Source organism: Sturnira hondurensis, unplaced genomic scaffold (assembly GCF_014824575.4).
Source record: "Sturnira hondurensis isolate 20B ecotype Veracruz unplaced genomic scaffold, ASM1482457v3 Scaffold0011192, whole genome shotgun sequence".
Lineage (NCBI taxonomy): Eukaryota > Metazoa > Chordata > Mammalia > Chiroptera > Phyllostomidae > Sturnira > Sturnira hondurensis.
The window spans coordinates 1,326,801-1,344,118 of NW_028083823.1; the positions used below are offsets into that span (position 1 = coordinate 1,326,801).

The following is a 17,318-nucleotide window of genomic DNA, read 5'->3' on the forward strand; positions in this document are numbered from 1 at the left end:
AATTAAGCAGTTAGCTATGGCTGCTTCCTTCACTTAAACCTCAGTGCTTTCCAGAGTATAAAATGTCTCTCAAGTTATGAGGTATATTCACAGGTACTCGCTCTCCCATTAAATCTGGCTTACGTACTAGAAATCAGAGTATCATTTTTAGAACCCTATCCTGAATTCAGTTTCTAAGGATTTGGAGTTCTCATGAACCCAGGCTCCTCTACCCTAAAGATATCTTAGAAGGATGATGTATTGTTCTTCCATTGTAGTCATCCCTAGAAAGTTTAGCTCAGAAAACTTCCCACAGATGAGTCCTGATGTTATTCCTCATTTAACTCTGGAATGCTCAACTAATTAGGAATAACTGTGTGACTGGGAATTTTAGGATGGGATTATCATTGACAATTATTATAGACTTCTTTGTCCTGTGCTAATGTAAGAAAGTGAGTAAAGAATATAAAATTTTTCTCATTTCTAACCATTTTGTATGTAAATTTGTTTTCTGATTATTTTTTAATGAGGAGCTGAAGAAATACAAAGCCAGGAGAAAAACCACCAGGATGCACCAAAGTCAAACACTTCACCTTCACCTGGGCAGAAGGCCAGCCATGATGGGCCGAGGAGAAAGGGGTAAGACACAAACTATCCAAAGAGATTTTTTTTGTCCTTATTCCAATCACCTATAAAATAAAGACTCCTTAGTTTTTGAAGTCTGATGTCACTACAGTGACCCAGAGAAAGTCAGAGATTCAGCTAGGGTAGCATTCTCCTGTCATTCTGAAAAAAAAATGCAGTTTTAGTTATTTTTGGTCTTAGGTGAATAAAGGTTCCCTCTGACCTTTATTTATATCAGAGTGAATAAAAGTTTTTCTTCTCATTTATAAGAGTTTTTCTTTCATTTGACATATCCAGTCTTGGACCAAGTGGTTCTCATTGCTTCTAGATAGAAGGTTTCATGTCAGGGCCAGTCTTGTCTATAAAGAGGTGATGACTGCCTTTGTTGTAGAATGTCAACACCCCTCCTCCCATCCTGAGTGTTGATATATAAAACGTCCAAATCAAAGACTTATAGTTGGGCTGAAAATATTATATCACTTATTTAAAATTCAGGCTTCCCTCAGGGAAAAAATTCAAATTTGGCTACCTCAGTAACAATTCATAAAGCAAATATGCATGTAAGGGAGGCCACTGAGAATTAAGAGGCACACCAGGAAGCAAGATTCAAGGAGGCACTAGGAAACTGGGGGCAAAGGGTTCAATTAAGGTAGAGAAATGGTCCCCCAAATGCCAGCACTAAAAAACAAAAGGCAAACTGCTGCTTCATTTCTCAGGCAGCTGTTGGGTTAGTTTTGTGGCTGAGGTAGTGAGAGTTCTAGTATGGACCAAATCATTTTATGGTCTTTTCCAGGTAGCAGGCCATTGTTCTCTCAGCAGAAATCAATGTGAGAGACTGCAGTGTTTGAAATTTTATCTGGCTCTACAGAAAATCTTTTTTTTAAAATAATCTTGAACTGCAAGTAGGAATGAAACCTAAATGTCCATTAACTAAAATACTCATGACTAATTATGTCTTCATTAATTAGCAGAGATAAATGGAAAAGACAGGCTACCGTGACCATACATTCAATGTATTGATTCTTCCTACCATGTTGCATTCATTTGTCACTCCTTAGGACTCTCACAATGCATTGTGCCTGTTCATTACTCCTTACATTGCTTTCTGACATCCCTCCAAGCACACACTTAATTGTAAGCTCCCTTGGTACTGGCCCTGTGGTTTTTTCGCTTTTGTGCTGCAGCATGGTGCCTGGCTCATCAAAAACAATCAAAGACTTGATGGAATAAGTAACTAAGAGCCCACAAGTGCTCCGAGGAGCTATACTTTGCAGACCTCACTTTAGTCATTACTCTGTAGGTTACAACAGAATGTTGGATGTGGAGCTTGGAAAAAGTAAGTCACCAGCACAATGAATTATATATACATTGGATTGTTAAAAATAGTCATAGCACCAGACTTAGCCCTGCTGGAACTCAACATTGGTATCTGATGGTTCTCAGTCTTCAAGGGATATAAATACCTGGTTGAGAAGAAAAGGTACATACCTGAAAATTTAATATATAGAGAAGAAATTTAGGAAAATACAAGATGATACTATGAGCTGCAGCCTGAAAGCCTTTCTAAAACAAGACAAGGTATTGATTAATTACAAGAGATGTTATAGGCAGTAAATAGTTGAGTAAATATTAGATAAGTGGCTTAGATAATCAATGTCGGAAGGGTACAGGGGCCATCAGGAAAGACATTCAATTGTAAGTGGAACTTTTTTTTAAATTTAATTCTTGTTCAAGTACAGTTTTCTGTCTTATATTCCCAGCCCTGCCCACCCCCTGCCCAGTGCTCCCCACCTCCCTCCCATTTCCGCCCTCCACCCTTAGTTATTGTCCATGTGTCCTCTATACTTGTTCATGTGAGTCCATCCCCTTTTCCCCAATGATTCTCTCCCCTCTTCCCTCTGGACCCTGTCAACCTGTTCCATATTTGAGTGTCATTGGTCATATTTTGCTTGCTTGCTTGTTTTGTTGTTTAGATCCCTGTTAATGGTGATATCATATGGTATTTGTCTTTCACCGCCTGGCTTATTTCGCTCAGCATAATGCTTTCCAGTTCCATGCACGATGTTGCAAAGGGTAGTAGTTCCTTCTTCCTTTCTGCAGCATAGAATTCCATTGTGTAAATGTACCATAGCTTTTTGATCCAGTCATTTACCGATGGGCATCTAGGTTGCTTCTAACTCTTGGCTATGGTAAATTGTACTGCTATGAACATTGGGGTGCATAGATTTTTTTGGATTGGTGTTTCAGGGTTCTTAGGGTATACTCCTAATAGTGGCAATTGTAAGTGGAACTTGATGAGGACCTTGAAAGATGGTTGGGGTCCAAGATAGCAAAAAAGCAGGAGAGCAATCAAAGTGGAGGAATCACATTAAGTAGAAGTTCAGAGGTACAGATATGTAGAAGGTGAGACTCAGAGCAGCATAGGTTGGCAGTATAATAAGTGCTATTCTTAACCACCCCCCAAAAATGTAATTTTCTAGTTATATTAAAGGTTCTGACACTTTGACAAGACACTCTTCCAGTGGTCTTTGAAACAAAGATAACTTGGCAGATTCTGTTAAGAGTATCCTAGTACCTTTGGATACATGTTCCCTTCTAGAAAACTGTAGAATGTTGAGTAAATGAACTGGACTCTCCCCATGCCACTACAAAAGTAAAGGAACTTTGGTTTTTATTAAAGTGCATTTGAAAACCCTCATGTTCAGGACATTCAGTGGCCTGGATCTTGACTTGAATCTTGGTTTCTGAAAGCTGTTTTTTGCTTGAAAGCTAAATAATTTAGTGAAGTGCAACCGGATTTCATCCTACATGAGACACTCCATTGTTCAAACTTCATTACCACAGGAGAAAATGTCATGGAAGACATAAAGATTGTTCCCACCACACGAGTTCAGTCACTCATTCTACAGTAATCACGTGGGTTCTAGTATTTGTCAGACATCATTCTGTGTTCAGAGAAGTTGGTAGGAACTAAGAAGGTCAGAATTGCTGCTGTCATGGAGCTGCAGTCTAACAAACTGCCACCTTATTTATCCTCAAGGATCATTTGAGCTGCTCTGTCTAGCAAAGCAAATTCAAGTTCTATTATTAGTATTCCTGCAAACAGACTCATTACATGTGGTGGTTCTCCATTCTCAGGTTACAGTGGTGAGTTCCCAAAGTCAGTGGTCTTTTTCTTAGCATGGAGAGAAGCTTGACTTATCAGCAAGTGTTATGGCTGAGGGAGACTGTCATAACCTCTTCCACTGCCACACTTGACACTATAAAATAGAGGAATGGGAACTCCCCACAACTACTCATCCCCAAAGCTAATCATTTACTGTTGAAAATACTATAAATGGTATTCTTGAAATTATATTTTTAAATGATTTCATTTTTATCTTTTAAGTATATTTATTTATTTATATACTTTCAGATTTCTTCTTAGCAAGTTCAAATCAGCAACCAGAGGAGAAATCATCATAACACCAAAAACGGAAAGTGGGCGGAGTTACAGCGTGGACTTAGAAAGCCAAAATTTTCAGTATTTAAAGTCAGCCCCCAGTTCAGACAGGTAAGACACATGCAGATTGGACAGTGTTATAGCCTGAGGTTACAGATGATGTATTCCCATCCAAACACTGCTTCTAGGTGCCTATAAAGTATTATCTCTTGGAGAACCCCTAAAACAATGTGAAAAGCAAGGAGGACATTTTTCAACTTTAAATGGAAAGCACTTATACTTCTTCTGGAACTACACCTATTAAAGTAATTTGTGTTAACTGCAGGAATGAGACTTTATGTTTTTATGTTTTGGGACTCAGGGCTGCAGTTCAAACGGAGATGTACAAGGAAAATAAATTCTTTTTATTGATTTATTGATCTTTTTCTGTTCACCCTTCTGAAGAAGAAAGCTCTAAGTGTCATGTACATTCCTTGTAGCTTTTTAAAAATTACTAACATCCATCTGCACTGCCTCAGAGATTTTTCCATAAATTCAAATTATTTCTAGTTCTACCTCCTTTAACTTGCTATTAGTGAGGTCAAGTGAAAATCTTCTATGTACAGAACTATCACCTTGTCAAGCAAAGTAAAGAGAAATAGAAAGATAGCCAAGAGCATAGTCATTTTATATCAAACTGGATTTTCTTGATCTTGTTGGGGCATAAGGTAAGGCTTACTTTCACAATTAGTGTATTTTCAAAGGCAGTGATAAAAAAATGGTCTACCTTCATATTTCTCTGCTTCTCCCAAATGTTAACTTCCTTTTGTTTGCTTGGAGCTGCAGTAACTCAGCAAAGCCAAGAAGTAAAACCTACTTAGATTCTGCAAGCAGAATTGCATTCCCTCTATTATTCATTTTAGAATATAGAACACAAATCCCCTAGAGAAGACACTCTTTTGACTGTTGGGTCTTTTCATTTTTTATTTTTTCATGGCATCTATCCATACCTGTTTTTCTCCCCTAAAGCATTTCTTTAAACTAGTGTGACTTTATGTTAAAGTGCACAGAAAACAATATGGAAGCATAAAATAAATCATTTGTCCATTATCAAAAGATCATCACCATATTCAATATTTTCAAAAATTTCAAGAATATAGATATATTTTTTACAATAAACTTTAAATGATGTTAGATTTTGTCTTTGAAATTGTTACCTTTGATTTTCCTTGGGGCAGCCCCATATTGTTTCCCACAAAAAAAATACACATTACTCAGAGATGATAAGCAACTGGCTTAATGTTGCTATTTTTACTCAGTCTCTCAGGGGCTTGATGGATGAGCATCTTGGCTTACACTTCAGGCTATCATTCAAGAAGGACATTATATACAGGGTCCAGCAAAAATAACACCCTTTTTTCATTACAAGCTCTTTTATTACAAAATCATAAGCATCTAATTCTGTAACATAACAATATCACACTCAAGCACACCATATTACATTTTAGGTGAAATGTCCAAATTAAAACTATAAATTATTACATCCATATTATTACCCTACCAACCACACTCAGGCAGGTGTTACTCCTGCTAGACCCTGATATAAAAAGGCAATATGGAATTCCTTTCTCATTCATATACTATATAAATATTAGTATATTGTATACTAAAGCTTATTTATTATTTATATGAAATTCAAATTTAACTAGGAATTCTCTATTTTATCTAACAACTCTACTATGAGGTTTGGCAGACACACTCCAAGGCATTTCTAGGCCTCTAGCCCTAGTGCCAAAAGCCAGATTGCTGAAGGTCACAGGTGCAATATATTAGCAGAAAAACACTGAGAAACTAGATGTGAACACACAGAGCTATCCAAGGGGCTGAAGGGTATCTGGGAAGAATGTTAACAATGTCCTCTAAAAAATGTAAAGGAAAAATGGAACTGATCTTAAATTCACTCTGTTCAGTAAAAAATGAAGGGTGATACTGTGTTTTTCAGCAGCATTTCTATTATGACATTGGAGGATATGGTAAGCATTTTACCATGGGACCTCTACATTCTCTTTTCTTTGAGATTTAAACTGGGATATATATCAATTAATTTCGTTTAAAATAAATTAGTCACAATATTATGTTTGATTTAACATCTACTTTATTCTTGGACAAGAGATAATCTGTCTGTGATTCATTATTCACCAGGACATAAAGATGGCATGGATACTTATTTCACAGAATTATCATGAGAATTAAAACTGTTAAACATGCCAAGCTATTAGCACAGGGCCTGTTACATAGTAAGCTTTAGTAAAGGTTAGCTGTTAGCAGAGTATTTATGACTTAATTCCCGCTTTTCACTAGTGTGCGAGGTCATTACAGTTAAGAACTAATTTCTAAGACAGTTTATTTTTAAAATTCTTTTATTGTTGTTCAATTACAGTTGTCTGCATTTTCCCCCACCACTTCCCCCCACCCCAGACAAGCCTACCTCCCTTTCTTGCTTCCACCCTCCCCCTTGGTTTTGTCCATGGGTCCTTTATAGTAGTTCCTGAAAACTCTTCTTCCAATTATCCCCTTCCTCCTCCCCTCTGGTTACTGTCAGATTGTTCTTAATTTTACTGTCTCTGGTTATATTTTGTTTGCTTTTTTCTTTTGTTGATTATGTTCCAGTTAAAGGTGAGATCATATGGTATTTGTCCCTCACCACCTGGCTTATTTCACTTAGCATAATGCTCTCCAGTTCCATCCATGTTGTTGCAAATGGTAGGAGCTCCTTCTTTCTCTCTGCTGCATAGTCTTACATAGTGTAAATGTACCGTAGGTTTTTGATCCACTCATTTACTGATGGGCACTTAGGTTGCTTCCAGCACTGGGCTATTGTAAATTGTGCTGCTATAAACATTGGGGTGGGTAGGTTATTTTGAATTGGGGTTTTAGGGTTTTTAGGATATAATCCCAGTGGTGGAATTGCTGAGTCAAAAGGCAGATCCATTTTTAGTTTTCTAGGGAAATTCCCTACTGTTTTCCATAGTGGCTGCACCAGTCTGCATTCCCAACAGTGCACTAGGGTTCCCTTTACTCCACATCTTCTCTAACACTTGTTTGTTGATTTGTTTGTGATGGCCATTCTGACCTGTGTGAAGTGATATCTCCTTATGGTTTTAATTTGCATCTCTCTGATGACTAGTGATGTTGAGCATCTTTTCAAATGTCTCTGGGCCCTCTGTATGTCCTCCTTAGGAAGGTGTCTGTTCAAGTCTCTTGCCCATTTTTAATTAGGTTTCCCAAAGCAGTTTCTATTACTATAGTTTTTGTTGTAGCTATTGTTTATGGAATAAATTCAAACTTCTCTGTTTACAATTGAGGATTTAATAGAGGTTGGGGGCAGATCAAAGCATTGGAAATAATTTTATATTCCATCACATGTACACAATCATTCATCAAAAACCTACTCTGGAATTTTCTGGCTCCATTTCCTTTGTTCCTGTTCTGAATAAAGGAAATGCTTTCTGAACTCCTACCTCTGCATGCAAGTAGGTGAATGACATCTTTTTTAATTTTTTTATTGTTGTTCAAGTAAAGTTGTCTCCATTTTCCCACCATCACCACTCCCCTACCCCAACCCCAGCCATCCCACCTTATCCTATCCCCCTTTGACTTTGTCCATGGGTCTTTTATCCATGTTCCTTGATGGCCCTTCCCCTTCTTTCCCTCCTTTATCCCCTCCCACCTCCCCTCGGGTTACTGTCAATTTGTTCTTTATTTCAATGTCTCTGGTTATATTTTGCTAACTTGTTTGTTTTGTTGATTAGGTTCCACTTATAGGTGAGATCATATGGTTTTAGTCTTTCATGGCCTGTCTTATTTCACTTAGCATCATGGTCTCCAGTTCTATCCAAGCTTTTGTGAAGGGTAGGAGCTCTACACTCTTATAACAAACTCATTTCTCACTCTTCTTCTTTATCCCCACCTAAACATATACCAACATATGGTTTCATTCAAATATTTTTCACTGCTCTCTAGGAGGTCTGGGACTGACTATCATCATCTCTGCAGAGCTCCACAAGATGTTTCCACTGGCTCTGATCCCAAAGCAGAGAACACAGTACTCAAGCTAGTATTCACCTGCATTCCCAGCACAAACCCTGTGTGTATGCTCACTCTGGTGCATATTCTTATGTGTGCATGCACATGTGCTCACTTTCTCACTGCTACCCACACTGTCCAACATACTTGCTGTCTCTCAAACTGGCACTGGCACATTGTATCTCTCTGTGTGACTCATCTCTCTGATCTCTCTATGTCTTTGAGTTTTCCTCTCTGATCTCTGTCTCTCTCTGTCTCTCTCTCTCTCTTCCTCTCTCTCTCCCCCCTCTCTCTCCCTCCCTGCCTGCCTCATAGAAAAGCTTGTTTAGTATTATTATGATTAAGAAAATCATTCTTTCCTACTATTATTTTGGTAAAATGAGTTTATGAAACCTGTTCTATCCGTATATGATCTATCTTTTTTTTCTTTAGAAGTAAAATTATTTTTCTGCCCTGAATGTAATTTTAATTGACATCTTTGCAGTTAAGATGTGAATCAAGCAAAGGATATGGTCACAGTATTTCCATGAATTGATGGACATGTGATAGAACAAGTGAGGAAATGTGGATTCACAAGAGTCTTTAATTTTCTGTGATCATATCAGTGAGAATTACATGAGGTCTGGAGTTGCCAAATAATTCTTCAGCTAGAAACTTGTCTTTATAACTCAAACCATCCCTTTTTAAGCTCACCCTTTGCCCACCATACACATCTACCTTGATTTGAGATCCCCTACAAGCAACCTCTGAAATAAGGATTTAAAAGCAAGTAATTTACTTAGGATGTAGTCTTGGAAAACACAGGGGAGTGGAGAAGTGAGCCAGGAAAGGGGTGGAAGCCAAAAAGAATGTGTCATTAAGCCAGTTTCCACTGTGCACAGCTAGAGCTCAACCTCAGTGGATAACTACAGGAACACACCTCAGAGTTATCCACTCAAGAGATCCAAAATATTCTGGCTGATATGGATCAATGGATTGAGTGCCAGCCTGTGAACCAAAGGGTCGCTGGTTTGATTCCTGCATGTGACTGGGTTGTGGGCCAGGTCCCCAGGGGATGGCATGTGAGAGGCAGCCACACATTGATGTTTCTCTCCCTCTCTTTCTTCTTCCCTCTCCTCTCTAAAAATAAATAAATAAAATCTTTTAAAAAGAGAGAGAGAGAGAGCAGTAATCTGGCATATTTATTAACCCATGTCTCTTCAGCATTGGTTGAGGGCTAATTCTGGGACACTAACTCTGTCTCTTCTGAATAGCTCTGTGAACAGGAGCTCCATGCTCTTGTGACCTGAAGAAGTCCTCAGGCATGGAGTTCTGAGTGTTCCCAGTAAACAGTATTCTGTGGGTAGAGACGAGTACTGAGGGTAAGTGGGTACCCAAATTGCTCTTAGACTTCCTCCAAAGGTGAAATTTGTCAGACCAGCAGTTACTTAGACCCTGATTTATGTTTACTTTATATACACCAGACTTTCCTTATTATAATGTCAATAATGTGTGAAGGTTTGGATACTCAGCAGTTCAGTCAGACTGTTGATGCCATTCTTTGGTTGAACTTCAACTGGATTCTTAATTTGCCTCATTCTTGTGGTCAAATGATCACAAGCCTGAAGCCTCCTCCTTGCTATCTTGTTTGTTTCTCCAATTGTTTCCCAAAGATTCACTGCTTTAGCATGTTATATTTCTATGAACTAAACTGAACACATTTTCCTCCTCTAATATAATAAATTTCTGTTTTTTGAATTCTTTTTTTTCTTTTTTAAAATATATTTTATTAATTATTCTACTACAGTTGTCTCATTCCTCTCCACTTTATTCCCTCTGCCCTGCACACCCCCTCCTACCCACATTTCCCACTTTAGTTCATGCCCATGGTTCGTACATATAAGTTCTTTGGCTTCTATATTTCCTATACTATTCTAAACCTCCCCCTGTCTATTTTCTAAACTACCACTTATGCTACCTATTCCCTGCACCTTTTCCCCCCTCCACCTCCCCACACATAATCCTCCACATGATCTCCATTTTTGTGATCAGTTGTTCCTATTCTAGTTGTTTATATAGTTTGTTTTTGTTTGTTTTTTTTTTTAGGTTCAGTTAATAGTTGTGGGTTTGTTGTCACTTTACTGTTTATATTTTTGATCTTCTTTTTTTAGATAAGTCTCTTTAACATTTCATATAATAAAGGCTTGGTGATGATGAACTTCTTTAACTTGATCTTATGTGGGAAGCAGTTTATTTGCCCTTCGATTCTAAATAATAGCTTTGTTGGATAAAGTAATCTTGGATGTAGGTTCTTGCCTTTCATGACTTTGAATACATCTTTCCAGCTTTTTCTAGCCCAAAGGTGTTTGGTTTTGTTTTTGTTTTGTTTTGTTTTGTTTTTGAGAAATTAGCTGATAATCTTAATGGAAACTCTTTTGTAGGTAACTTTACTTTTCTCTTGCTGCTTTTAAGATTCTCTCCTTATCTTTAATCTTGTAATGTAATTGTGATGTGTCTTGGTGTGTTCTGGGTAATGTAATTGTGATGTGTCTTGGTGTGTTCTTCCTTGGGTCCACTTTATTGGGACTCTCTGAGCTTCCTGGACTTCCTGGAAGTCTATTTCCTTTGCCAGATTGGGGAAGTTCTTCGTTATGTTTTCAAATATGTTTTCCATATCTTGCTCTTCCTCTTTTTCTTCTGGCACCCCCATGATTTGGATGTTGGAACATTTAAAGTTGTCCTAGAGGTTCCTCAGCCTCTCCTCATTTTTTTGAATTCTTGTTTCTTCATTCTGTTCTAGTTGAATGTTTCTTTCTACCTTCTGCTCCAAACCATTGATTTGAGCCCCAGTTTCCTTCCCATCACTGTTGGTTCCCTGCACATTTTTCTTTATTTCACTTTTCATGGCCTTCATCTTTTCCTCTATTTTGTGACCATACTCAACCATTTCTGTGAGCGTCCTGATTACCAGTGTTTTGAACTCTGCCTCTAATAGGTTAGCTATCTCTTTGTCACTTAGTTGTATTTTTTCTGGAGCTTTGATCTATTCTTTCATTTGGACCATTTTTTTTGTTTGTTTCAGCACACCTATTACTTAGTAAGGGGCGGAGCCTTAGGTGTTCACCAGGGCAGGGCAATCCAAGATTTTGTGTTGTGGCACTGTTAGTGGGGAGGTGGGTGTCTAAGAGGGAACAGTGCCACTTGCTCAGCTTTCTGCAGCTTTCAGTCACTCCCACCTTTACCTGCAAGCAAGTTGGGCCCTTCTGATGGTGATTACTAGGTGGATGAGTTTGTGTACATTCTAGGACCCTGTGGGTCTCTCCAATGAACTGTTCTTTGAGGCTGGGAGTTTCTCCCACCACCTCAACCCTCACAGTTTTTTTCAGTCAGAGGTTTTGAGGGTTTATTTTTCCTCACTGGAACCCTGGGTTATACAGTGTGTCTCACTTCTCAGTTGTTCCTACCCATTTATCTTCATGTAAATGTGGGACTGCTTGCTCCACCAGCTGCTATCTTGCCTGGTCCACCAGCCGCAGCCTTGCCAGCCCCAGTGCTCCAACCACCACCTTGCCACAAGTCCTCTCCACCCCACCTGCCTGTCTCCACCTCTCCTACTGCTCTAGGTGAATGTTTCTTCTTTAATTCCTTGTCTGTTGGACTTTCATGCACTTTGATTTTCTGTCAATTCTGGTTGTTTTTTGTTTTTAAATTTGTTGTTGTCCTTCTTTTGGCTGTGCAAGGAGACACAGTGTGTCTACCTACACCTCCATCTTGGCCCAAAGTCTAAATTTCTTTTATTCACTGTTGCCTGAGGTGTGTTATGTGATGGGTTACCTTCTCAGGTTAGCTGAGACAAAGTAATGGCCTTTCTTCTTCAAATCATTGAGTAGCAGAGATATGTGAGTTCTCAGTTGTGCATTTTATTTATGAGAGTAAATTCAACACACAGTTCTGCCTATATTATTGACTTAGTACTACATGTGCCAAGTGGTGAATATGAAAGTTCTTAGACATTGACATTGTTCTACCCCTTCATGAACTTCTAACTTGACAGGGAAGATTGGGATAACTGAAAAAATAATTTCAAGAAAATATGGTATCATGATTAGAAAATATACGGTGTGCTCTGGGAAAACCAAAATAGGCATCTATCAGAAAATTCAGAGGAGCTTCATAATGATCCCTAAGCAATTTTAAGGGATGAGGACTTGGCCAGGTAAAGAAAGGTAAGAAAACATTCTAGACAGAGCAAATAAAAAGTACAAAGGAAAAGAGGCATAGCACAATTTGGGATGTGCTGGAGAATACACAGTTCAGAGTTTTTCAAGTATAAAAGTTGAAGTGTGATATGCATGACATGAGATAGAGAAACAAGTTCAATCAGGATATGGATGGCTTTGGATATCCTGATAATTTTTGTCTTATAAGCAACATAGCATCCCAAGTAAAATGAATTTTAGCAAATCTGAACTACTGAATACAAAGTAAGTGCTTGTTACATTTAATTACTGAAAGCTACATCCTGCTAAACACTTGACTCCCTTGGTGTTGGTGGGTGAAGCCAATTGGCTTTTTTCTGGCTCTTGACTTATAGCTCCCGTAAGGTTTTTCATGATTGCTGGCCCCTCCTCCAACTGGCTTGCAGTCATTATTTAGACAAGGCATGAGATCAGGATTTTCTTATGATGGTAAAAGACCAAAATATTATAAGACTAAGAGTACTAGCTGTTCTTAGCTTCTTTTTCTTCATACAGTCAGAGTCCTTCTCTCATGATGATTATATCCTCCATTTTAGAAAGAATCTTTTTAAAGTAAACAGATCCTTTAAAGAAATCCTAAACATTTCCTTAAGATTTTATTTATTTATCTTTAGAGGGGAAGGGAAGGAGAGAAATATCAATGTATGGTTGCCTCTCGTGAGTCCCCTGTTGGGAACTGGCCTGCAACCCAAGCATGTGCCCTGACTGGGAATTGAACCACGATTGTGTGGTTCACAGGTCTGTGCTCAATCCACTGAGCTACACCAGCCAGGGTGAAATCCTAAACATTTTTAAACCATCAAGCAAATCCTCCTTCATTTTAATAAATCAAACAATAGAGGTTATTTATGTAAGTAACACTAAGACTCATTGAACAAAATTTCATTGAGCACCCACTGCACTATAATATCTTTGTCCTTTCTCTAAAAAGAAAAAGGAAGGAAAATATGTGTAATTATTCTATGGCAATCAATGACTTCAGAGGAAACTGCAGCTGGAGAAGCTGCTTGATTAATTTCTGCTTCTTCCTCATTTCTCTACTTCCTTAATTCTGCATTCAAGAGCTCCTATGATGGTTCACCTGTCCCAAAGTACAACACGCACATAAATACACATACACATACACACATATATACACATTCACCCTATACCCGAAATTCATTCCTTTAGGATGTGTTGACCTCTCCAAAGAGTTTCATTTTTTAAAATTTAGGAACTCGTACCTGTGTGTTTGTCTGCCTGTGTGCATGAGCACACACAGCAATCAACACACTTTTTCTCTAAAGGTACAGAGAGTTAATATTTTGGGCTTTGTGGCCCATATGGTCTCTTTCTCAACTACCCCACTCTACTACTGAAACATGAAAGCAGCTATACACAATACATACATGAATGAGCATGCTTATATTAGATCAGCACTTTATTTGTGGCCATTAAAATTTGAATTTTACATAATTTTCACATATCCCAATGTTGTATTTTTCTTTTGACTTTTTCAGCCACCTAAGATTGTTTAAAAAAAATCTCTTAGCTCACGGGATACCCCAAAACAGATAGTGTGCCCAATTTAATCCACGGGGCATGGTTTGTTGACCCCTGGTGCAACATATGCACTCACTAATACAGGAAGTGTCCTTTTATTTATCACCTCCTGAGTCATGAGGGCAGGTCATCTCTCTAGATGTGATCACTGTGCTTAATAAAGAAAATAATGGTATGAGATGAGAGGGCAATGCAAATGATGAGATATCTGAGATCAATGAATTTAAACTAATAAACCTGTACTTGAACAAGAATTAAATAAAAATTATATTAAAAAAAATAAACTAATTTACAGTTTATCTCAGTGTTTCTCAATCTTGGCTGTATATTAGAATGAGAGGGCATAAAATATCTTGATGCTTTGATCCTATGCCCAGAAAGTCTGATGCAATTAGTCTTGGGTATAGCCTGAGCATGGGGATTTAAAAAACTTTCCTTGTGTTTCTGATGTGCAGCCAAGAGTATATGCTCCCAATCTCCTGTTGACAAAGGCATAGCATTTTTGGATCACCAATGAATGAAAGGCTGAGATATATTCCACTTTCTTCCCTTTTCTTTCTCATTTTTAACATCTCTTTCCCATTTTACAGGCTTGCCTCATTTTCTAACTACAACTTTCTTGCTTGTCTTTCCCACATATTTACTTCAGGTCTGAAATAATTTAAGTTAGGAAAGCTCATAAGCACAAGAAGAATATCCTGCAGTATCTGTCATGCTATGTACTGCCCTCATGGTCCCAGTGAATGTTAGTATCACTCATGTTAATGCTGCCTTTTGCTAAATTTATTAGGGGAACACTCATCTAAATATACAGGCACAAGTTCAACATTGTCAGCCCACTCCGGGGAGATTGGATCCTGGAAAATTCTTTCCAGACAACAACTCCTAGGAAACCATTATGTAAACCAGAAAGGAAACTCATTAAATTATACTCTCTGCTCTCTATCACTGGATCCTTTATCTAGAAAGAGATATATCTAGGAAGCCATTATCAAGGTTTTGGGCCAGCATGAAATTAGATATAAACCAAAAGACTTTTAAAATATATTTTATAAGATAAAGTAAATGAGACTCTTTCCTTCTCTTGGGTATGTGTCTTTCAAGTAACCCAGACTATCTAAGCTCCCCGACAGTGTTATTTCCCCACAGTTTAAGCCCTATTAGAACAAAATAAATGTATCTCTTTCTTGCCAGTGATTCCATAAGCAAATTTTAACTTGAAATTTAGTTGGCACTGACTTCTAATATTTCTAATTAAAATATCAATAACATGATATCTGAATCTAAAATAGCTCTTTCTTGCCCTGGCTGGGTGGTTCAGTTGGTTGGAGTATTTTCTGGTATACCAAAAGGTTGTGAACTTGATGCCTGGTCAGGGCACATGCAGGAGGCAACCAACTGATGTTTCTCTCTCACAGCAATGTTTCATTGATCTCTCTATCTCTTTCTCCCTCCATCTCTATCTCTATCTCTACTCTCTCTCCCTACCTCCTCTTCCTCCTTCCTCCTTTCCTCCCTCCCTTCCTTCCTCTCTAAAAAATTTAAAATACCTTTTTATTCGTTGAACTTTAAAATTCTGTAATTTATTTTTGGGTTCTCTGTTCTGATCCATTGGTCTGTGTCTGTTTTTATGCCAGTACCAGGCTGTTTTGATTACAGTGGCCTTGTAATACAGTTTGATATTAGGCATTGTGATCCCTCCTAGTTTGTTCTTCTTTCTCAACATTGCAGCTGCTATTCGGAGTCATTTATGGTTCCATATAAATTTTTGAGGTGTTTGTTCTATATCTGTGAAACATGCCATTGGTACTTTAATAGGTATTGCATTGCATTTGTAAATTGCTTTGGGTAGTATGGACATTTTGATAATGTTAATTCTTCCAATCCATGAACAGGGTATATGTTTCCATTTGTTTGTGTCTTCCTTGATTTCTTTCTTCAGTGTTGTGTAGTTTTCTGCATACAGATCTTTTACCTCCTTGGTTAGATTTATTCCCAGATATTTTATTTTTGTTTTTGCTATATCAAATGGGATTTTTTCTTGATTTCTGCTTCTGCTGTTTCATTGTTAGTATACAAAAATGCCTTTGATTTCTGGATACTGACTATGTAACCCGCTGTTTTGCCAAATTCATTTATTAGTTCGAGCAGTTTTATGGTAGAGTCTATAGGATTTTCCATGTACATTTTCATGTCATCTGCAAACCATGCCAGTTTTGTTTCCTCCTTTCCAATTTGAATGCCTTTTAGTTCATTTTCTTGCCTGGTCGCTGAGGCTAAAACTTGCAATACTATATTAAATAGAAGTGGTGGAAGTGGACAACCTTGTCTTGTTCCTGATCTTAGTGGAAAAGATTTTAGTTTTTGCCCACTGAGTATGATGTTGGCTGTAGGTCTTCCATATATGGCCTTTATTATATTGAGGAATGCTCCCTCTATTCCCACTTTGCTGAGTACCTTTATCATAAATGGGTGTTGTACCTTATCAAAAGCTTTTTCCCCATCTATTGATATGACCATGTGGTTTTTGTCTTTGCTTCTGTTTGTGTGATGTATTACATTTACTGATTTGCGGATATTGAACCATCCTTGTATCCCTGGGATGAATCCCACTTGGTTGTGGTGTATGATCTTTTTGATGTATTGTTGGATGTGATTTGCCAATATTTTGTTGAGGAGAACATTGGCAGGAAGGTAACAGATATTTCATGCAGCAACATTTTTACTGATATATCCCCTAGAGCAAGGAATATAAAGGAAAGAATAAACAAATGGGATCTCATCCAAATAAAAAGCTTCTGTGCAGCTAAAGAAAACAGCATTAAAATAAAAAGACAACCAACTATATGGGAAAACATATTTGCCAATGATACCTCAGTCAAAGGTTTAATCTCCAAAATATACAAAGAACTCACACAGCTTCACTCTAAGAAGACAACTAACCCAATTAAAAAATGGGGAAAGGACTTGAACAGACACTTCTGCAAGGAGGACATACAGAGGATCCAGAGACACATGAAGAGATGCTCAATATCGCTTGCTATCAGAGAGATGAAAATTGAAACCACAATGAGATACCACTTTACATCGGTGAGAATGGCTATCATAAACAAAGCAATAAACAACCAATGTTGGAGAGGGTGTGGGGAAAAGGCCACTCTGGTCCACTGTTGGTGGGATTGCAGACTGGTACAACCATTATGTAGAACAGTATGGAATTTTCTCCAAAAACTAAAATTGGACCTGCCTTTTGACCCAGCAACTCCACTGCTAGGATTGTATCCTAAGAACCCTAAAGCACCAATCCCAAAGAACCTATGCACCCCAATATTCATAGCAGCACAATTTACAATAGCCAAGAGTTGGAAGCAACCTAGGTGCCCGTCAGTAAATGAATGGATCTGAAAACTATGGTACATATACACAAT

At 38.0% G+C, this 17,318-nt stretch overlaps 1 protein-coding gene across 3 annotated transcripts in view; it reads left to right on the forward strand.

The window, feature by feature from the left end:
- SYTL5 (synaptotagmin like 5) overlaps nucleotides 1-17,318 on the forward strand; it is a 132,489-nt gene that overhangs the window by 76,104 nt on the left and 39,067 nt on the right. For 2 of the 3 annotated variants that reach the window (XM_037059559.1, XM_037059561.1), the window contains exons 5-6: nucleotides 510-618; nucleotides 4,019-4,156. In XM_037059559.1, the coding sequence (XP_036915454.1) occupies nucleotides 510-618; nucleotides 4,019-4,156 (247 nt within the window). The remainder of the gene's footprint in view (nucleotides 1-509; nucleotides 619-4,018; nucleotides 4,157-17,318) is intronic. The other variant, XM_037059560.1, reaches the window with a different exon arrangement.